The sequence below is a fragment of the Hakea prostrata genome, chromosome 8 (genome assembly GCF_041222555.1).
Source record: "Hakea prostrata isolate BN-2017 chromosome 8, UWA_Hpros_2, whole genome shotgun sequence".
NCBI classification, from domain to species: Eukaryota; Viridiplantae; Streptophyta; class Magnoliopsida; order Proteales; family Proteaceae; genus Hakea; species Hakea prostrata.
The window spans coordinates 11,246,306-11,267,074 of NC_142607.1; the positions used below are offsets into that span (position 1 = coordinate 11,246,306).

The 20,769-nt window shown below is 38.2% G+C and overlaps 1 protein-coding gene across 2 annotated transcripts; it reads right to left on the minus strand.

The window, feature by feature from the left end:
- Window positions 1–2,379: 2,379 nt before the first annotated feature.
- PTAC2 (plastid transcriptionally active 2) lies at window positions 2,380–18,958 on the minus strand. Of its 2 annotated transcripts, XR_016174969.1 has the most exons (5): window positions 16,858–18,958; window positions 5,712–6,026; window positions 5,517–5,624; window positions 4,510–5,207; window positions 2,380–2,796 (listed from the first exon to the last, which is right to left on the minus strand). XR_016174969.1 is itself a non-coding variant. In XM_089164793.1 (4 exons), exons 1-4 carry the CDS (start codon window positions 18,705–18,707, stop codon window positions 4,871–4,873), a joined length of 2,610 nt encoding a protein of 869 aa, XP_089020919.1. In that variant the 5' UTR covers window positions 18,708–18,958; the 3' UTR covers window positions 4,396–4,870. The 2 variants fall into 2 exon arrangements, 1 of the variants encoding a protein (XP_089020919.1); XM_089164793.1 differs by lacking the exon at window positions 2,380–2,796 and having other exon boundaries at window positions 4,396–5,207.
- Window positions 18,959–20,769: the final 1,811 nt, after the last annotated feature.

Here is a 20,769-nt window from a genome sequence, read left to right on the forward strand (position 1 = left end):
CTATAATTTATATATAATCAGATTCACTTCACTTAATTAATCCCTTAATTTTTACTTTTAAGGGTTATAATTCTATTTTTTTCTTAGACCATTTAAGGTGCTGTTTGATTAGAAATAAAGTAGATCAGAATTTTTAATGGTTCCTTCTAAGCTGCACCATACCTACTCTAGTGATTTTTTTTAGAAATATGATTGTAAAACAAAAGAACTATTGGAAAAAAAAAATTTGAATGGCCAAAATACAAGGACAATGAATAAAGTAGCTGGCCGAGATAAAAATTCGTTTTATTTGGATGGTTTAAAATCATCTAACATGCATCAAATTTAGTGAAAGTAATATACATGTTGTAAGAATAAAAGAATTATTTTATCATTCGAGGTGGCATGATCACATAAGACTTTGAACTGAACTGACTAATACCAAGAATCGTCGTGTCCCATAAAAATTATAATTAAATAAATAGGTAAAATAATATAAAATTTATTTCCTTAAAACCAACAAAGTCTATGACTCTAATATTTCCACACTACCCAAATTGACAATCATTAGATTTCATCAAAAAGGAATACTTTGCTAAGTTCATAATTAAGGTATCTCTATTTCTTCATTAGAAAGAAAATTTAGAGGAGTAAAGGGGGGATGAAGATGAAGGTGGGTTGATGTGGTTTCTTTGCCTGCCAAGCTATCACTGGAAGTAGGTATGACCAAAGGTGTGATAACAATGGGACTGCTAAATGGTTCCTCATAAGCAAACACCATTGAAAGGTACATGATGGCATTTGAGTTCTGACTTCTCTAACACTATCTGTTGTTTTCCATTTCAAGCTTAACCCTTTCTCTTTCTCTTTCTCTTTTCCTTCTTGAATGCACTTGCCACCCACTTCAAATCCAGGTACACTTAACAAAGAAGGTGATGCAGAAAGGTCATAGAGTGACCTGGGAGGGTATGACTAGAAATATCAAATTTGTGTGGTTTTGGAAAGAGGGTTGCATTTGGAAATTTTGAAAACAATCTGTAATGATCACAGCCAGATTTGGAGAATAAATTTAAGGGTAAATGCTGCCAGGCTGTTGTATGTACCCTTGTGTCTTTTTCTTCCAAATAGGAAAGATAGGATCAGAATTCTTTATCTTCGATCTTTTCTAATGTCTTTATCACCACACATTCAATAGGAGAACTCATTTTTGAACAAAGATAAGGTGGATCCCCCGAATGTATGGTCGCCCTTCAAACCCGAAAAGGACACGACTCCATTAGTTTTCCAAACTGCATGCATAGAAAAGAATCTATGCAATATCATCTAATATCTTAAATTAAAACACATATGTGGAGTTCCCACTTTATCAGAGAACAGTAGGAGAATCCACACATGAACCCTTTTTCTTTTTGGGTTTGGGTTAGGGAAATTTCTCATCAAGAACCTTTAACCATTGGTTTTCATTTTCTGGTCCTGGAAAAGTGTAGAGAGAAGGAATCTGTGGCTATTCATTGATTGGTGTATGTTTGCATACCCATGTTATCAACAGTTTTTCCTTTGACAAAGGCTTCTCTTTGTGTTTCAAGTTTCAGGGTTCCTTTCTGAATATGACTGATTCTTCACCCATTTGGGTGGATTGGTCAAAAGTCTAAGACTGAACTGGTTCTTGATTCTGGAATTTTATTCCCTTAAACAAGATTAGTTTCTTTGTTACGTAAGTTGTTCAATTGGTAAGACCAACACCTCTTAATGAAGAAGTCGTAGATTCGCCTCTTGCTGATGGGACATGTAATATCTCCATCCCTATATATAAAAAAACTCCTTTATACCCAAAAAAAAAAAAACATTAATTGTTTCGTTAATACTTTAAAACCATGGGCTTGAGAGCAATCTCTTACCTTTTGAATACAAGTCTTCTTTCCCTGTTTGAGTTTGTTAGATGTAACCATCTAACCAATGGAATTCTGGGGAGGATCCTTGTTTGGATCCGATCAAAGTTGGAGAAGAAGAAATGATGTAGAGTTGATTTCGTCTTCCTCAACAGGTCTCTTTGTACCATTCATGAATGTTCTTGGGTTTGCTAATAAGGCTTTCAAAATGACCAAAAACCATAATTTCAAGGGTATTTGACAAAGGGGGCTCAGCACCCACTTTCCCAGTTTCCCTTTCCTCCCAGGTCTATGGCTAGTAATAATTAATTAGAATTGGGTTTGAGTTGTGTAGACAGATAGAAGTCAATCAATACTAAAAAACTACCATCAATGGATCAGATAATTGATTCAGCATCAAAATTGACAGTTCTTTAGTTTTCAGTCGATTAAAGACTTGTAGTGCTTCAGATTTCAACTCACATCTTTAATGCATAAACTGATATAAAATTACCAAGTACCAATCCCTGAAACTTTTACCACATGCACGCACATCATAGCATCTTGAAATGCTTTTCTTTCTGGGTCATTAGTGGAAGCCACATATTTACTTCTATATAAAGAGAAAATCCAGAGGGCACTTCTACTTTTTAAGATTGAGAAAAGGAGTAGATGTTCTATTTTAAGCAATTCAAAAAGAGGAATAGAAGTCAGAACAGAATTTTCCTTCAGCCAAGTGAATGGAAATCCATTCACCAAGGGGACAGATTCAGAGATGGTGGCTGAACATCCAGTGGGCGGCAGAGGAAAACTTTCCTAAAAGCTGACTGAGAAATTGAAAATACTCCTCTGCTGTTGTGGTCTTGGCAACCTATAAGCAATCTTTTAATATCTGAGACATGATCCACCCAGTGGTCACTGGTAGATATACTTCTTGATGCACCAAGTTCTGGAAAAGGGGTACTCATTCAGCCCAACAGATATTATCAACAAAAATAAAAATAAAAAAAAAAAAAGGCCAACAGAAAGCTAGTAAAAATCTAGGGCTAAGGATGTATCCTGAAGTAAGAAGAACCATCATAACACCTGCTGACATTTTCTCCACATCAAGGGTCTCTTAAGACTGGTCATCATTCTGACTATTGAATAGAAGATAAGGTTATTTATGTCAAACACAATGACAAATCTCTCGCGAGTAAATCTTTATTTCAACGGTCCAAACCTTCGTTTCGACGAAATGTCTATTCTAGTTGAACTGAAAATTGACAGGAGCAGGACTAATCAGTCAAGTTGCACACCGGAAAAGTGGAAAACTAATGTTCCCATTTAAGTGACCATGAAGGTAACCTGCTGCTAATCAACATTCAAGGAACATCCACTGGTTGAATGCTTGGGTTTCCAGCTTCCCCCTCATACACCCTCGGTGGTCCCCCTGAATGTGTGTTTGTGTGTGTGAACTCTGTGGAGATGTGTTGGGGAAGAGTTAAATAGCAGATTTAATTGAATTTGGGAATAAGGGGATTGAGAATAGAGGAACAGCTAAATACTTTATAGGCCAGCAGAAACATGGCAATAACAAATCAGATATAACCAAGCAAAACAGAGTAAGGGGTGATAATCCAACCAAATGTCAGTTTACACTGGAATCAGAACAGAATACAGGATAACCCTACTCAAAAGTAATTTGCAACTTCACCAAGGTTAATCACTCGTGTTGCTGAGGATTAAAAGGGGCAAGTGAAACCAATTCATGGCAACTTTATGTAGATGTTAGAAGTCCTCACACAATAGTTTGTAACTTTCACTATCATGTTCTTGCAAACTGAAGGGCTGTAAGGTGAATAGAGAGTAAAGCCATCGAATTTGTAGTTTGTATCAGCTCATTCGTGATGGATGCCTCATTCCATGTTTTCATGTTTTGACCAGTTTCACTTCTCTAGCCAAAATTTGAAACCTCACCGACAATTCAGACTACTAACCAGTTCTTAGGTCAGGAAATTAACAACCTAGTTTTAACTTTAACATGGCTTTTAGATTTCCCTTTGATGCTAATAAAAATAATCCAAAGTTGCAATTGGTGCATAAATTGAGGAACTAGGACCTTCTCATCAGACAAGAAAAACTAAAGAACCACCGAGAAATTGCCAAGTTAGAAGGCCTAAAACCCCACCAACTTCAAAGTTGGTACACAGTTCAAGGCTCCTGCATCTAGCAGGGCCTAGGGAAGGACATGCACAGCCTTTCCTGCTTCAAGAGAGACTGTTTCTAGTAATGGAACCGGTGACCAAGCATTCAGCACGTAAGCACTTGACAAACATGCCAAGCACAACCTTCTGGCAAAAAAATCCTGATAGCAGCATTCCAAAACACAGATAAATTTATGGAATGTGGGGATCATTCAAAAGATAAGTCACGTATACAATGCCCCATTTGCATTCCAAAGATCCCCATCACCTTGTTGATTGCTCCACCTAGCCCTCGCAGAGCACTGTACCAGGTTCCTTTGGGAACTACAGTGACTAACTTTCAGCCATCAATGAATTGTGCATTGTTTATAATGGGACCCATGGTATCCACAGGTAAAACTCTTTAATTTTTGACAGAAATACTTCAATGGAAAATTTTTAATATCTCAGAAAATGTTGACAAAAAAATTACTTACAAGTGTTGAGGAAAAGAACTGCTCTCCCCAGCTAGGAACAGAAAGTGAACCTTCGTTTTTTCCAACTTGGTGAATAACCTAGTGGCGCAATCCACTGTAGACCATCTAACTGAGCAAGGTGACCGAGTGCTGCAAGCACTTCAACTTTCACCAGGCAAACTGTCCAGCTCAGAGACATTTTAAACTTGAGATTCTCTCTCGTTCTCTTTACCTCCATCAACCACACAAAAAGTATGCCTCAGCCATGATTTAATATCTAGCAGCATTCTTCCTGGTGTCAAACTGATCCTGATACTCAGAGTTCTCCCAAGGGAGGTGACAACATCTCTGGAAATAAAACCAGTATGCTACTGTCAATATGTTAAACTGCACTTGTGATTAGATTCTTTCTTGTCTCACTGCCTGTTTCAGAGTCCACATTAATATGTTGGCCACTATTGACATCATTCATGGATATTCTCACACCAGGAAGAGGAAAACTTGAGTTATTAATGGAAACCAACTCAGTTTTGGACTCATCTGACAATGATTCAGAACCTGCTAGAATTCTTTTGAGCTGTGGTCTATGGCAGATTATTCGGCCCTTGTTCCACCCAGGGAAACAGAAGTGTGATGATACATTATCCTTAAGAAATGAATACGCAAACTTTGCAACAGGAATTTCCCGTGCCATGGAACTTGTCTCCATTACCCCACGCCTGGTAAACAGGAAAGCAGAACGATCAGCAAGGATATCCAGAAACCGCAGATATATTTAACTAAAAACAGTTTTTATCAGATGATACAGCCAACACTGCAATGGTGTACTTCTGACTTTCTCAGACAAATTCCCTGATGGCCCAAAAGGATGCATCATTGCATGGCTGTGAGCATCCAATCAGTTCAAGGCTGCATATATTTCATGGCTGTGATCATCCTGTGTGGTCAGAACTATGTACCTCTCATGGGCCACATCAGGTGTCCAGGAGACTGACACCTAAGAGAATCCAACAGGGAAAGAGACTTACGCAACTACAACTGCTGCCACATGAGGAAGATCTTCCCCATTTTTGAACATACAATGTACATTGTTGAGCCAAACAGCTATAGCTGTAAGAGCACCACCTATTGACATCCTGCAAAGAAAATGCAGTTCAATTTAAGATGAAATATTCGGGGGGTAAAACTTCCATTCATGGATTCACGATTATCTGATATAATACCTGTGGACATCTACAGACCACATGATCTTACTTTTCCGGAACAATTCAGGAAAAAAGCCCCGTTTTGTTGCTTCATTTAGCACTCTTGCAGCTCGTTCCTTCTGGCCGAGCCACCACAATGCTTCTAGAACAGCATTATAGAACCTCAAACCCAAGCCACAACCTTCAGAGTTTAATTTGTCAAAGGTGTACTCAACCATCTGCCAATTAGAGTCATCATCATAATCTCCCTTGATCATATGTCCTATTACTTGATGCATATTGGATACCCTATTAGTAGTCATCTCCTCCAGTAGCTCATGCACACCATCCCACCTGAAAGATTGTTCTAGTTTAGTAGGAACCCAAATAGTAAAAGTAAACCTGAAAGCAAACAAGAATACCAAGCCAAAATGGAGATTCACAGAGTATGGCCAACTGCTCATCGTATTTCAGGAAGTCACATGGAAAGTCTAACGAAAACCAAGAAGCAACTAGCACAGCAACTCTCATGTAGAACTACACAAAATGAGATGCTGCAATGAAGAGAACCTGCTTCAATGTAAATCATGCAGAACTTCCACCGAGATTGAACATATAAGAGATTACTAATGGTACTTTTCTATATGAAAATCTAAAAGCAAATCTTAACTATCCACTTTCACCTTGCATTGCAAGTGAGCAAAGACTTAATGACAGCTGCATAACAGGTGTTTTCTATCCGTCAACCAAAAGATGAAGTTGGTGCAAGGCATCATCTGAGCATATTTTCAATTATCTTTCCCAATTCCAGCTCTCAACCTTCCACTCTCCATCTCGTCTCCTCCATCCCTCTTTGTTCTGTTGTTCTAGGGTCTCCTAGATTGTTAAATGGTATCAAAGCATTCTAGGCTAGGTTCAAGGGTGCAGCACCCTTTGCTGCAAATTGCTAGAATCTAGACCCTAAATGTAAGTTTCCCTTCGAAAACTAGGGTTTAGTAGTTAACAAGATCGATTGGAGCATCTTATCATATGCTGGTTTCCACTTTCAAAACTGTTTGAATCCAGTAGTATATTCACATTGAAAGCTGCAGAATTGGGTTTTTCCTCCACAATATTGACTATCAACAACTTGTGATTCTTGACTCTAAATTGTCAACGATGTTTTCATCCTCCAGTAAATCAAGGAAGAATTGAAGTTTGTGTGCACTTCATCCAATTTATTCTACATACAGAATTGAAGTCTGATCAGGTGTACTCTTGCCTACAAATTACTTTTGGTCACAAAACCCTAGCTTTAGATGTGAATGTTATTTGTAAGTCCAAAAACCCAATTGGCATCTGATTCTTAAGTTCTCTTTGATTCCCAAAACCCTAAATGAGTTTTCTCCTCAAGGTCTGATTCTTGAGTTTTTCCATTTAGTTTGCGATTCCAAAAGCCTTATTGTGTTCTCTCCTGCAGGTTCTTCCATTGCAGTCTGATTCTTGAGTTTTTCATTTAATTGTGGTTCCTAAAACCCTAATGAGGCTCTCTCAAGACTCCCAAATCCTAATTTTTTGGTTACTCACAATCTCACATTTGACTTTCTACCTTGGGAATTTATTGTGGGCAATCCTAAACCACCAATTGACAATGCCCAATTTCAGTTCACTACTATCAAACTTTCAGGAGTTTCTAATTATCTCCAACAGGCCCAAGTTTAGGCCTATGTTTATGCTAAAGGGAAACTAAAATACATCATTAATGATCCTCCCATACATGATACTAAGGTTGCGTTTGGTTCCGCAATTCCCTGGAATCGGCTTCCAGGGAATCATGATTCCACACAAAAAAACCGTTTGGTTCCACGGTGATTCGGAATCCACATGATTCCATAGAATCGGGTAATTCTACTTTTTAGTGTAAAATTGTGATTCTATGGAAACCACCTCAATAGGTGGTTTCCAAATAGAATCACCCAAATATGGGCTTGATATAAAAGGGCGTAACTCCGTAGAAAATCACCTTCGATCAAATTGTGGAGTCCATCAACTGCTAAGAACACGAAAACCTGCTACTGCTGAGAAGGCGAACCACTGCTGCTGCTGAAGAATGCAACGAACACCACCGTCCCTACGAAGAAGGAACCCTATCTTCTCTGCAACTCGAGCGTGCAGATATCGGTTGGTGTTTTCTGCAGAACTCGACAAAAAACCCTTTTTGAAAGTTGGAACCCTAGCTTCTTTGCAAGTGTAGCATCTTGATATAGGTTGGTGTTTTTGGAAAGAAAAAAAAAACCATACGAAGAAGGAACCCTAGCTTCTCTACAACTCCAGCGTCTCGATTTTGCTTGGTTTTTTCAGGCTTCTGCATCTAGGTGTTGTTTGGAAACTTGATCGAAACGGGCAATGAGTCTCTGCAATTGTTTTTATTATGTTACATCCTGGTTTATCTATTCGTGGCTTGGTTTTCCCTATCTGTATTAGTTTTGTCTTGGGTTTTTTTTCTTCTCTACCATCGTTTTGTCTACCACATTAAAGTGGCAGTCCACAAGTAGGGTGTAGATTATAGATCCAACCACAATGTCTTCTTCAAATAAATTTAATCCTATCTAATCTATTTCTAGCTTCAGGTTAATCGACAACAAAATATTATAGATCACGGGTTAATCCTATCATTACAACAGTTTTTGGAAGACAATGAGTTAAAACCACCCTAATTCTTTACTAGAAGAGGAGGTCTAGATATGCCTAAATTTAAGTAACCACTCTTACCTAAAGATATGTACCACTTTCAAGCTTAATCTATCCACAAGGGGACATACAAAAGTAGAGTTTAAAAAAAGAAGAATAAGTATGGCATAGACTCTTTGAAATCTATCCACAATGGGACATATAGGATTTTCATGCCCCATTGACTCTTGAGGATCCTCTTAATCTATTCTTTCTTCAGCAATTGTTGGATATTACTAGCCATGAGACATGTATAAGAAAGAAACCACACCCTTTCCCCATAAAAAGCTCATAGGTAACAGAAATGAGATTATGCATTTAATCTATGCTCTGTAAGTCAGTTTTCTGAGATGAACAAAACCTGGACTAGATTCTGGGATAATGGAGATAAGGCTCAGCCTAAGGGGTGGACACTGAACTTCGGTTGGTGGGAAATGACAGGATATGGCATCTTTCTACTTCGCACCCATTGGTGGAAGTTGGTGGAGTACCACTGCTTACAAGAAGGGGATGAACTCCAAATGTGGTCCTTCAGACAATCAAGGGATGGAGGAGATGAGAAGAACCTTTCCTTTGCAATTAATGTTTTTTGCAGAAAAGGAAAGAAATGTATGAAAATAGACCTATGATTCTGTAGATTAAACTAGATGAAGAATTATGACTTTCCAATTTCTGATGGTGGTGTAAACAAAGTTTTTCTCTTCAAAATTTTTGCTACTGTTTCTTAACTATTCATTTGGTTAACAGATGTGGTAAAGTTCTGTTTGTTTTCCTTAACTTGAGCAGTTATGTGATGATTGATTTGTGAGTGAGCCTTGACTAAGGCTCTTTTTGGTATCAATTCTCATTGTCTATTATGACTATTTAAAAGAAATAAGTATAAGAATTCATTATTGGTCAAGAATGACAAATGGTTTGGTGACATTTGTCGACAATAAATTATGGAATGAAAAATAAGTTTGGTATCAAAATGAAAATTTTCTAGAAAATGAAAAATAAGTTTGACAATAACATGATTTCCCTTTGATTTTCCCTTCTCCAGTTCGATCTAGTCCTCTATTTCCCATTCCCTACATTATTGGATCTCCGTTCTCATGGCGATTTTTGTTCACTCAGCTATTGTTGCAAGGTTTTAAATTGGGAGAAATAGAACTGGGTTCATATGTTAAGCATCTGCAGATTCGATCTCTGCTGTCTGTGAGTCAAGAAATTGAAGAACACCCAACTTTGCCCAGTTGGGCAACTGATTTTGTTTCAGAGTGAAAATAGAAAACAGAGCTTCCAATACATTTTTTGTACGTAACACATAAGTATATCCACATCAAACACAAAACTAAAACCAAATTCAAAACCCAAATCAAGCTAACAAGGCTTCTAAGCACAGGGTCTAGAAGAATAACGGTTGATCAAGGCCAAGGAATTGCTGGTGAGTTTTTGGGCTGTGAAGCTTCAGGTAAACTGAATCTGTTCATTACCCAAACAGTTACAAAATAAGATCAACATCGATCAAGGAAACAGAGCTGAACCCAAAAATTCGAAAACCAAAAGAAGAGATTATCCAAAACGTGAATGACATAAATCAAGCCTATATAACCATGACCAGACAAAATCAAAAGAAAAGAAGGTAAGCCCAGATAGATATCATGCCACCAAAAATCTATAACTGCTCAACGATTTCTCCAACAAATGAGGAAGCATCAACGGGGAGCGACGTCCAAAGGAAAATTTGTGATAAATCCTTTCAAAACTCTGAAAAAAGAAAATAGAGAGAACCAGAAAAGAAATTCATCAATGCAGATCCACCTTCAGAGTTTGAGAAATTTTTTTGCAGGAATTGAGAGCTTCCTTCTGTTCAAATCTTTCGCCATTAAAGAAGCAATTGGGAGATGGAAATCCTTACAGGCCTTGCTGATCTTCTGTTGCTTGATAGAGGCCATCGTCGCGGTGCATATGGCACCGAGACCCGACGACCTGAAGCTATTGTTGAGGATCACCACGCCTTTTCGCCAGAAACACAGCTCGTCTTTGAGCTCGCTTACGAGCAGCGTCCATCAGATCATGGACTTTCCTCTCCGACCGTCTCGCCTCGTGCCACATCTCTGGTTTCCACCGCACTCCGGCGTACAAGATTTGGTGAGGATTGTTGCGATGAAACCTTGAATCCACAATGATTTCTCGTTTCGCTTTTCCCTTTGGTAAATCACTTGACTAGATAAATTTCTTATCAAAAACTGAATTGAGAGCTTCCCTGAGAGGGAAAGAGGGTTTGAGAAGCCGCCGTAGACTTGGGAAGAATTTTTCAGGAAGCTTGCGGTAGGGTTTGAGAAGTGCTGTTATAAAATAATGGGTTTTTACTGATATACCCATATCTTAATTTCAAATTTTCAAGTATACCCCCGCATAAATGAGGAGAATGATTTTTCACCCATAATCGATAATGGACTTTTAATCCATTGTGGATTTTGAAAGTTTTTCTATTATTTTAAATAAAAATAAAATGATAATGGATGCCAAACCATTTAAAACAATGAAAAAAATCTCATAATAGACAATGAGAATTGATACCAAAAAGAGCCTAAATGGTTAACTTGTCCTATTGCAACCTATTGGTTGTAGATTCAAAACCTGGAAAAATGTGTTTCATGTGAAGCAGGGGTATGGCTACAATAGCAGAAATCTTGTGCACTTAGTTTCATGTGAAGCAGGGTTATGTTAATTATGCTTGTATTAACAGGTACATTTTATTCTTATGTTCCAGTCATGTAGTTGAACCAGATTGTGTTTGAGTCTTTACATCAATTACTCTAAATGAAATTCTTTCCTTACCATGCATGGTGTGAAACCAACTTCTTTATCTATTGATTCCACTTCATTTCACTATTATGTCTTTTGTCTACAGAGGAACACCCTGTTGTCAAAATACCAAACCATTTGCAAGTCCCTGAGCTTTGGTAGCTTTGGCTCTGGTATTCTTAGTTCATTTTCTGGGTCATTTGCATCTAAACCCCCAAAAGGGTAACATGGAAGAGGCCCCCGTGGCTTTAGACACTTCATCAGTCCATAATTCAGAGGCCAAGTATGTCCTTTTAGTCATGTTACTTGTTGAATTTTTTTATGTATAGGTTCTTTATAGAGTTTAATGAAGATTTGTTCCTACAACAGAAATGCTAAGTACTATGGAGATGAATAGCAGATTATAACCATCTCAGATGGAAATATTGATCATGGAGCTGGAGCCAATATTGGGTTCGAGTCTCCTCCATCCTCACAACCTGAGGTGATGAGACAAGATATGCAGAAGCTGCACATGGACACCAGTATTCCTTTCCAACTTCTGTGCCTGCTTATACATTTGAAAACACCACACAGTCAAACACAACATCTTCTTTTTTTATTTTTCTGATGCTTCATTTGCATTCATTTATTATGTAATATGTTGGTAGGAGGTAGGCTTTGAAGTTTTGACACCCTGAGGCTTGAGGGTGCCCACCTATGTATCTGATGACAATGTGGTCTTCATATATTGATGACAGTCGATTATATCACAATGATTACAACATCTGTTATGTAATATCATATTAGATTGTAAGCATTAACTCTTCTCCAAGTTATTGTACAGTAAGTTCTCAAACAGTAGGTTAGTTGTCAGATCTTTGTGCTATTTGATTTGTATAAGGATAGCTTCAAACTAAATATATAGTGCATTTTTTTCCTACAGGACATATTTTAATTGTTTACCAAGTTAATATTACTGCAATAATTCAAAGTGTACAAGAAAAAGTATTCAAAAAACAAAAGGATGAAGGAAGAGAAAGAGATCAGTGTTGACACCCCTCTACCTATTAGTATTTTTAAGATTTAACCCAAAAGATAATTATCCCTTACCAGCTGGGTTCAGGAAGTAGCAGTGCTGGTGGGTAAGAGCTAGATTTAGAAAATGGGCTAAAGAGAAAGAAGAAAACAGAAAAGCGGGGCCAAATTTTTCTAAAACCAAGACCTTCGCCTGCAAGGATGTGAAAAATGGTGGCTTTTTGTAGTTAAGAGCAAAGACTATATTAATCAAATTAAATATTGATACAAAACCTCCCCAAGCAATAACATGCTATAACATTCTTTTTTTATCCGATGCTATGACAATAACAGCCAAACCAACTTAAAAGAGAATCAGAGACATGATAAATCTTTTGTATATATGGGATAATATTTTTGTTATTTTTAATAAATATAACGATTTTTTAAATGCTTCAGTAGAGGAATTTTATTTCATGTGGATTAGAACCTTGACCAAGCGTAAGATCACACCCATTTTGTTACAAGATCACACTTACCATCGGTACATACTAAGCATTTTTTTACACTTGAATTAACAAATATAAATTGTAGATTGCACCCTTTAAAAAGTTTTGCTCTGTTTCTCCTTTCTCTCAATCCCATATACTACCTGATTCTTTGCCGTTTCTCTTCTCCTCTATACCCTGATTCTCCTCTCTTTCCCTCTGTTTCTTCTCCTCTCGATCTCATCTCCTCCCTATTTCCCTACCATTGCTTCCATTTTCTTCCCTCTCCTCTCTACCATCTCCTCTGTCCGGAAAAAGGAAAGAAAAAAAAATTAGCCGTTTCAGGGTTTCGTATATGGACGTTGAAGATTTCTGTTTTCAGTGGTCTCTCTAGTTTTGGGGAAAGCATGAGGGCCATTGTTGCCGATCTCCCAAGTTCTATTCCATTCCTAGATATGGACTCATTTCCTTCCTCTTCTCTCCTTCTCTCTCCCCTTTCTGTTTCTAGTTTTCAGCTTCCTCGTCGAGGATTCTTGTCCTTAATGGCTCTTCTGGCATGGGGGAAGCCCTGAGGGCCATTATAGTTGTTTTCTTCGATCCAAGCTCATTCTCTGATCCAGATGTTTCTCCTCCCTTTGTTTCTCCTTATCTGGCCCTCTCTCCTTCCTGTATCATGGTTTCATTATGTTCGTCGAGGGTTCCAGCCTCTGATGGTCTCTCTTGCTTTGGGGGAAGCCATGAGGGCCATCATTGTTGAAATCTCCGAACTTCTCCAACCCTGATATTTTCTCTTCTTTTCGTCTTTCTTGTGTTGATTCCAGCCCTTTTCTCCTTTTGCGTCTCCTTCTCTTCCCTTCCTGTCTCTAAAATTCGTTCCAATTTGTCGCGGGTTTTGCCATTGATGGATTCTCTGGCTTTAGGGGAAAGCCATGAGGGCTCTCGATTTTGAACTCTCTAATTATTTTGGAGTCTAATCTATTCTTCGCTCTTTATCTCATTCTTGTGTTGCTACATTACCTTGCAAATGTGATGCTGCTGCATAGATCCAAGTGGAAAGTCTGGCTATGGATCTCTTGTGCAATGTAACAAATTTGCTATTGTTATTGCCCTTAAATTGTTGCTTGGCTCATTGTCTAGGCCTTGAGCCTCTTTGCTTGTGTATCTTTTGCTTTAAATGTTGCTAATTGCTTGGCCCATTGCCTCTTAGGTTGCTTGTTAGTTGAGGCTCTATTCTCACTCTCACTTGCTTGTTGCTTGTGCTATTGTATTTTCTTCTTTTGGTAATGAATTATTTAATCATCCAAAAAAAAAAGTTTTGCCATAAATAGATTCGTTAGGTGGATGGGTCATGGTTTCCCCCGAGGTTGCAGGCTGAACTCCTTGCACATCACTCTAGATTTTTAAGACCCAGAAAGCGATTTGAGACTATATATATATATATATAGATGGATATATTTTTAAGGTGTCAAAAAGTATAATTTACTAATCAAGTTAAATCCATTCATGGGGTAACCAAACAATTTTTCAAGTGATTTAGGTTGAAAATCCACCCACAGAATCAAGGTAATCAAACAATTTTTCAGATAGATTCACTTGTCATAATCAAGGTAACCAAACAGTTTTTTTTTTTACAAATATGATTCTACAGAACCTAATTCCACAAACTCATGATTCCCTAGAAACATGATTCTAAAGCCGATTCCAGGGAATTGCGGAACCAAACGCAACCTAAGGAATTCACTACTCTCACAGCTCATAATTAGTGGACACATGAGAATTATACAATCAAAATATGGCAATGGAACAATGTTGGGCATGCTATTGCTTCCAATGTGATGTTTCACCCCCACGCTAAGGATGTCTAGGGACTTTACAGTAGAATTATCAAGGAAGAAATATTTCTTGCATGTATGACCTCTATCTACATTGCAACAGATAGAAAAGTCCTTGAATTAATTGTTTGCACAATACAAATGTCTAATGGAAGACTAATCTCTTACTATCAGTCCAGACCAACTAAAACACAAAGATCTGAATTCTACGTTACCAAATTTCTAGCTCATTACATCCTGACTATCAATCTATGAAGAGTCAATTGTATCATGGGAAAGAAAATACCCTCTCTCAATCAAGTCTTTTCACGTCTTAATCGATCGGCTACTTCACCCACTACTTCTAAAGACAACCTAGCTTTTATTGCAATGTGATCAAGGCACAGGCTATCAAACTATTGACATGTCTTCTAGGCAATATCTCTATTGTGGCGAGCTGAATAAATGGATACATGTTTAGCCAGTAAGGAAAATTCTGCATTGTTTCCTACAGCTGCTACTTGGCTCATTGACAATTACTTCTCATCATGTGAGTAGTATGTCAAAGTCTATTTATCTTCCATTATCTAACACAATCTTCTTTAAATGTTATTCTGTTGATGGTCGCTTACTTAGATCACCAATCATGGCACTATTTCTTCCACAACTTCTGTTACACTTTTCCATGTCGTTCACATTCCTATATTACAACTGAATCTTTTATCTGTTAGTCAGCTTGCTAGATACCTTAATTGTTCTATGACACTTTATTTGTCTCATTGTATTTTTCAAGACCTTTAGACAAGGAAGGTAATTGGTGTAGGGCTTGAACACAATGATTTGAATTACCTGGGAGATTGGCCCCAAAAAAAAAAAAGAATTACCTGGGAGGCACTGTAAGTCTGTAACTATGAACGCAGGTACATCTACCACCAGAGTCTCACCCATGTAATGGCATCTCCACGTTGGTCACTCTTCCATACCCAAATTAAAATTGATGATTCCTGGTTCAGAGTCTACACCTTGTCTTGAGTGTGAAGCCTCTGATTTAGGCAAACACCATTTTGCCTCCTTTCCAGCTTGAAATGGACCTAATAATTCTTCTTGGTTTTCCTTAGTACATTTTAATATTTGGGTTTTTATGTGGGGTCATAATAGGTTAGGATATCCTTACTTTGTTTGCTCAGTGGATGATTTCTCCCAATCTTCTTGGGTCTATTTGTTAGAAGAGGGGTCTCAATTTCTTTTGTGTTTTAAGTAATTCCATCAAGAAATAAAATCTCAGTTTGGTGTTTTGTCAAATTCTTTTGTTCTAACAATGACCTTGAATATACCCCCAATGAAATTTCCACCTTTTGCCTCAAGAATGGTATGATTTGTCAAATTAGCTGTTCATGGTTCATACACCCCACAACAAAATGGACTGGCTGAACACAAAAACAGACACTAGAGGTTGCCAGGTCTATTATGACCCAAATGGATGTGCCACACTGGTGGTGTGTTGCTACGCTATCCTTACCGCTTGTGGTTAACAACAAGCCATAGCATGGTTTAAATAAATAAATAAGACCCATCTTCAATGTTCTACCCAGATAGCTTGTTGTTTTCATCTCCACTACCTTTCTTTGGTTTTGTGCACTTTGTCGATTAACTTCACCATGCTATCAGCATATTGTCTTGCCCACTTGGTTAAGTGTTTCTTGGGGCTACTTTTGCACCCAAAAAGGAAATAGATGTTTTGATCAAATAATTAATAAACGGAGATCTCTATTTGGGAAGGGTGTAATGTCTTAATACAACAGTTAAATAAATAAGCATTAGCAATGTAAAAATTAGAAAAGATATTTATCATAGTTACATTCCTCCACCAGTAAACCAAGCTATGTTATTCTTTTTCAAGTAAACTATTACATCTTGTCCTAACTTTGAGAAAGTGTCTGTCTACATAACTACTATTTTTTTCCAGAACAGCAATGAAATCAGTGTCGTAGTAGGTATGTATAATTCTCACCATCAATTATCCTGCAGACATTACATGCTACATACTACAGAATCCAGTGGTTAAAAGTAGATAGGGTATCACAGCTAACCAAATCTTATGATTACTCATTCCCCCTCGAAGATAATAGTCTATATTAGTAAAGTTCTCTGTGAGGCAATGCAGAGATCTCCTCCATGTAGATACATAAATGATCTATTTTTCTCGCTTTGATCATGCTTAGGAGTTAGGAGCACATTAAGGTATATCTATTACTACCCTGTTGCTGTTAGCAGTCCAATAAATGGGTGATCAGAGAAAACTATACCAGTGCGAAAACGTAGGGAACCTATCCATCCGAAGGGAAACTATGACAGAATATATAAGAGGATAAAAGATAGAACACTGACCTGTTACTCTTTCCATAGACTGATAGCAGAAAACAGTAACATATAATACTAGGCATGATTCCTGAAGCTTTAATTTCCTGGAACTGCTCCTCACTCTCATCAACAAGACCTGCTGAGCAGTACACACTTAAAACAGCCTCAAGGGTCTTTTCATCAGGATCACATCTTGCTTTCCCCATCTCAACATATATCTTAAGAGCTTCTTCAAACTGGCCTGCTCGTCCTAAAGCTTCAATCATACCATTAAAAGAATCCCTGTTCCGTCCAATACCTGCCTCTTCCATTTGCCAAAAGATGGCTTCAGATTCCTTATAAAGTCCACCACAGGCAAAAGCATGTACCAAAGAATTGTAGGTTTCAACAGTTGGTTTACTCCCTGTTTCATTCATTGTGTTAAATGCAACAAGAGCCTCCTCATACAATGCAGCCTGTCCATATGCTTCAACTACTCCAGTATAAACCTTAGAACTTGGCACCACCCCTTTCTTATTGAGATGAGATAAAATCAGTTTGGCATCTGTATGAAGACCACCCTTTCCGCAAGCAAATACCAGACCCTCGAACGTCTCCATATTTGGCTCAATATTCTCTTCCACCATATCATGGAACAAAGTGACAACCTCCTTGAAATAACCACCCTCACCAAACACCTTTATCAGGATATTGTAAGTAGCGGCATCGGGCTCTGTATTGCTCACCTTCATCTCAAGAAACAACTCCCGAACATCCTCATACCGCCCATGTCTTCCATAAAGATTCAGCAAAATACTGTAAGTCATGGCATTTGGCATACAGCCTGCAGCTTGAATCTGCCTAAACACACCAATGGCCTCTTTAATTGACCCCGATTGCCCGTAAGCCTCTAATAACACATTATAAGATGTGATATCAGGCAAATTGCCAGCAGATTCCATCTCCTTGAGAAGTTCAGACACCTTCTCAAGCTTGTCCAGCTTTCCAAATGTCTCAACAAGGTAAGTGTGGGTTGTGATATCTGGAACAATTCCAGCCTCATTCATGCTTCTATATACCATCTCTGCCTCATCCCCAAGCTCCCTACTGGCACAAGCAAAGAGAAGTGTGTTATAGGTTACAAGATCAGGTTGAATTCCCTCATGTCGCATCTCAGCAAACAAGCCTAAAAGCCCTTCCCAATCCAAACCCCCCTTGGCGCAAGAATGGATAACAGTATTATAAGTCAAAATACTGGGAGAAACTCTTTCTCTCTTCATTCGATCGAGAAGCTCAAGGCAAGTCTGGTACTGACCGTTTCGACCATAAGCGTTGATTAGAGCAGTAAAGGAGAAGACACTGCTGGCAACGCCGTGGCCGGGCATTTCTTCAAATATTTCAGCGCATTTATCAAGTAACCCCTCTCGACCTAAGACGCCAATCATGATTGTGTAAATATGTTCGTTGGGTTTACACCATATTTGGCGCTGCATATATTTGAAGAGGCGAAGCGAGCGTTGCCAATCCCCACGCTGCGCGAACTCTTTGAATACCAAAGCGAAGTCATTGAGAGAGAGTTTGTTCTTGAAGGCATCAAGACATCGAGCGATGCTGCCTCGAGGAGGCAAGCTGCTGAGTTTGTTAATTAGGGTTTCAACGTCGTAGCTGTACTTACCTTTCTCGACTGTAACAGATGGGTTCCCCAGAACCAGCTCTTTGGGCTTTGCTCTGATCCTTCCAACGCTGGAGAGGAATCCCTTGTCTCCGAAAAAATTTGTCCTCTTGGCAGGAAAATTGCCCCAGTGAAATCTGCTATATCTTTGTTCACTCTGTAACGATTTGTGTAGTGAAGAAGATAAAGCAGGGTTAGATATGAAAAGCGTGTGAATGAGACTCATTTCTACGTTTCCTGATTCGCATCAGTCTCAGTAACAAATCTGAACTCTCGCCAATTTTCAAGAGGATTCCCGTATGGAAACTATAACAAAGAAGAAAAACAGTAGAGCAAAACCACTCGGTCTTGTTTATCTACAGAGATACCAATAAGCCTTAGACGGAGCTCAAACGGCTCGAGCGCTTGCAGGTGATTCTTACAGTTTTGACGGCTTTGTGGATAACAAAATTTGTCGTTTTCTGTAAATGATTGAAAAACAAAGAGTGGAAATTCTGCTTATATGCGAGAATGAGTGTGTAATTGTTATTGTTCTTTATAGCCGTTAAGCGGTAAGAACCTCGATTTTAAAATTTAATAAAAAGGGTGGAAACCGGCGAAAAACCGAGTCACCGACTCACGCCTATCCTGATTAATGATCGGAAAACCGGCGCGATTTTCGACAACCTGACGTTTAGGCACTCGGAATTTTATTTTCTTTTTTGTTGCAGTAGCTGCAATCTACAGCAAAGCAGGGTGTATACGTAAATATAATTTTTTTTTTTACATTTAAGTATTTAATATTTTATAGATTTACAAAATAAAACCCATGACTCTAGCCAATCTCAAAACCCTGTTTCGCAAGCCCTCTTTGCAGATTAGCATATCTCTTTCGTTTGATCTGTTTATATATATTCTAGAGTTGTTTACGTGCCTGTGCCTTTTAGTAGTTGAGTCCTGCTCGAACTCTTGCTATTTGTTAATGAGCTCGACCCGTACTCTTCTAACCAAACCAAAGAATCCCTTGATCTCCTTTGCTCGGAAGTTCATTGCTAATAGATCTCTGATCGTTCTTGATAACTAATCTCCATTAAGTATCCGTTATGGTCGAACCACTCATTGATTATACCTATCCGGTTCATCGAATTGGATGTTGGTTGATCTGAATCATGGTCGGTCATATTTAGATATTTGATCCTTAATAGATACTTAGCTTGAAATTTCATCATAACCTTGGTTAAACCACTTGCAATTAGAGAGGGTTATTTGTAGACAATTAGAATTAAAGCGATTTGTTCAATGGTGGATTCAAATTCAAAAGACTTGACTAAAAAGAAAAATCTGAACTACTGCTAAGGCTTTTACTTAGAACTGATTGAAGCACTCCTGTGAGTCTATTTGCTTTAAATTTTAAATAAAAAAATTCTAACTTTATTGCAGATTTCTTACCAAAGTTTGCCCTCTTTTGTTGAGTTGTCGAAAGTTTGGCAAAAGATCAATCATTGGCTTATAAATTTATGTAATTTGAATGCCCACGTTTGTAAAAGCCCTAGTGCTCAATGGATTTGTTCCTATCCCTACCCACAACCCCCAACCCCCGGAAGAAAAAAAAATTTCAGCACCACCCTCTAGTTACCCTTAAAATTAATGCTCCCTCCTAGAATCCAAGATTATTAAATTTATCATTAAGATCCCATATAAGGTAAAAATATATTAACGACACCTTCAACTATTAGAACAATTATAGTCAACCGTTGATATAACCAAATTAAACCTTTTAAAATGACAAGACAAGAATACCCTTGAACACAAACTATGATTGTCTTGTGTTCATCTTCCTCAATTCATTAGGGATATCCGATATCTCCATACCGCTTTCATTGAATGTTGGTTTGATGTTATCTCTAGCCGCTTTCATTGAATGTTGGTTTGATGTTATCTCTAGGTTGAATAATGATCGTCAGCCCTAGGTGGGATGTCTTTCATTGTGTCGATTTGATGTTTCCAGGTTGAACAATGTATTGCTCATGCCCTAGCAAGGGAGGCTGTCGATTCGCGATAAAGATGGCCTCTTACTACTCCTTGGCTGCAATCTTCAGCCTCGGCCTTTGCCCAACCTTAGTTGCAACCACACAAGACTTTTTTTTTTTTTTTTTTTTTTTTGGTACTGGTGCTTTTTTAATACTGGAAATGAAATGTCACCGGATAGGTGCGAACCCAAGACCTCCCCATGGGAGTCTGGGCTTTTAACCGCTTTACTAACCCACCATTGACACAAGACTAATGTTTTGTTATGACTCTTTTTCATG